General features: G+C 49.1%; 1 protein-coding gene across 1 annotated transcript in view; it reads left to right on the top strand.

The window, feature by feature from the left end:
* Window positions 1-2,051: 2,051 nt before the first annotated feature.
* The window catches only part of PpBr36_07967 (uncharacterized protein), a gene marked incomplete at both ends in the record, with an annotated part of 1,758 nt that continues 1,593 nt past the window's right edge, over window positions 2,052-2,216 (top strand). Inside the window, one exon of the mRNA XM_029895100.1 lies at window positions 2,052-2,202. Within this exon, the coding sequence (XP_029748532.1) occupies window positions 2,052-2,202 (151 nt within the window). The remainder of the gene's footprint in view (window positions 2,203-2,216) is intronic.

Below are 2,216 nucleotides of genomic sequence, written 5' to 3'. Positions count from 1 at the left end.
CCCCCCTTGCGATTCGATAGCTTGGCTAGCCTGCAGGTAGTGGCCTGGTCCCGTCGACGAATGGCCAAGAGACATCATCGATATGTTCCCCCGGAAGCCTGGGCGACAGGCACAATTTCTCGAATTTTGGTCATCGATTGGTCTTGGTTCTTCGACATACCCTTGCATTAAGAAATCCTACTTTCGTACCTGTGAGAATCTGTCTGTTGTCTTGGGGCAACAAACAATCCGATCATTCCCCCTATCCTCACGCACGCACCCTTACGTCGCAGCTGGATGGACTAGCCTACAATCGGCTGGCCAAGCGGCCCTTGCTGCAGCTTTGCTATTTTTTTTTTTTCTTCGTGATGAAGCTCTGTACTATGAGCAAGACATAGAGCAGGTGGTCGGCCATGTAGGGTACCTTAGTATGCATTCAAGTCAAGAGGAGAAGATGGGATGTCGAATAAAGCAATGTTTGGTCCTTTGGGCCGTCCCTTTTGTGTCTGCCTCTAGGCCACCGATGAGTGGGACGATAGTAAGCCGCGTCGCCGCTTGATACAATGCGCGCTTAGTCTCCATTTCGTAATCCAAACAGTCCAACGGCCTAGTCGAGGCGTTTAGAATTTTAAATAATATGGAGGGAATCCCTCTGTGTTGTTCTTTTGCAGGTTACGTTACCCAAGCCCATTTTCTATCGGAACCGAGAAAGACAACCCGCTAGAAGCTGCCGACCATTGTCAATAACCCAACCCCCATTGACGGACGGACACTCTCGTATCATTTCGGCGCCGAATTTTACCAGAACCAGAAAGAGATTCCACAGAGATTGATTGGGGTTGCATTTTCCCGTTGCATTGCTCCTCGCCATCTTCTCAGCTCTCCTTCCTTCTCCAGGCGCATACAAAAAAAGCTCACCTGCAGCAACAGAAGTTTCCACCCCACACTGTCAGGACCTGCCTGATTTCAACTTTTCGTTGTGCCTCGCCAAATCATTTCTCCTATCGCTTTCACAACTTTATCGGCACGTTGCCCCCCTTGGCTGGGGTGTTTGCCATTCGGCTTGTGGGTTTGCTTGGCGGTTTGGATTCACGTTACATTGGCGGCGGTGCTAGCAGCTAGTGCCCACACATCTTTCAGCGTTCCTGGCACAGATCCAGTTCCAGACCCTTTTTTATCATACGGATAGACAGGTTCCAAGTTGCGCTGCAAGTAAACTCGCGGGGACCCCTGAAATTTACCAGACAGCCAACGTTTGCCCCCGGCCCAGAATAACCTTGATCCCGACAAGCGAGGTGGAGTGGGCGGCGAGACAAGAACAAACGAAGACAGAGCATTAAGGTATATAGGAAAAGAAGGAACCCAAAACGTCCTGCAACGACGTGCAGCAACAAAATTAGGGTCAGGCCTTTTCAGCTCTGAAAAAAGTCAATTTTGTCACTCCCAGTCAGAGGGGGGCGCAGGCAAAAGGAAAGAAAGTAAAAAAGAAATTGGGTCATCGACTTCCTTGACACCTACCTATTCCATCTCAACTTCTTGAACCAAGATTGGCAGGGACATCCCATTATCGCTCTTAATCCGAAATAACAAACAACCACTCGCCCTCTTTACTTTCTTTATTACGCTTCGCCACTTCCCGCTGTGCGGTTAACGGTATCCAACCGACCACCTCATCCCTGCCGCCTTTGCAGACTTGTTCGGTGCAAAAAGCCCGGTACCGGCCACTCACTTTCAGTCACTCCCAACCTCCACCAACCTCTTGGCCCGATTGCTTCGCTCGACGGAACCATCAACAACAAAAGCCCGTCTTTGAACTGTCCCAAGCGATCGTTACCCCTCTTTCTTGTTGCATTCGCTAATGAGCTGCTATCGATTATTGAATTGATTGACTTGCTCTCTGTGACTTGGCACCAACGCCATTCTGTACTTACTACATTGCACATACAAAGCACAGCCTCTGACCGACGAGCTTCCTACGACCTTTTTATCCCATTTTTCCTTTCTTTCCTTTATTTTCCCCTTCACCACCTTTGCACGGTCAACGATAGCGTTGTCCACTTATTTCGAATATCATGAAAATATCCACCCCAGGCAAGATGAACTTGACAAAGAAGTTTGATCGTGCCTTTCAATGGGCTGGCGAGAAGATGGGCGGCGAGGCCAAGACCAACATGACGGACGACTTCAAAATGCTGGAGATGGAGATGGCCTTGAGATTTGATGGTAAGTTTTTTTTT

This window comes from Pyricularia pennisetigena, chromosome 1, assembly GCF_004337985.1.
Source record: "Pyricularia pennisetigena strain Br36 chromosome 1, whole genome shotgun sequence".
Lineage (NCBI taxonomy): Eukaryota > Fungi > Ascomycota > Sordariomycetes > Magnaporthales > Pyriculariaceae > Pyricularia > Pyricularia pennisetigena.
This window is presented reverse-complemented; position numbering and strand designations above follow the sequence as displayed.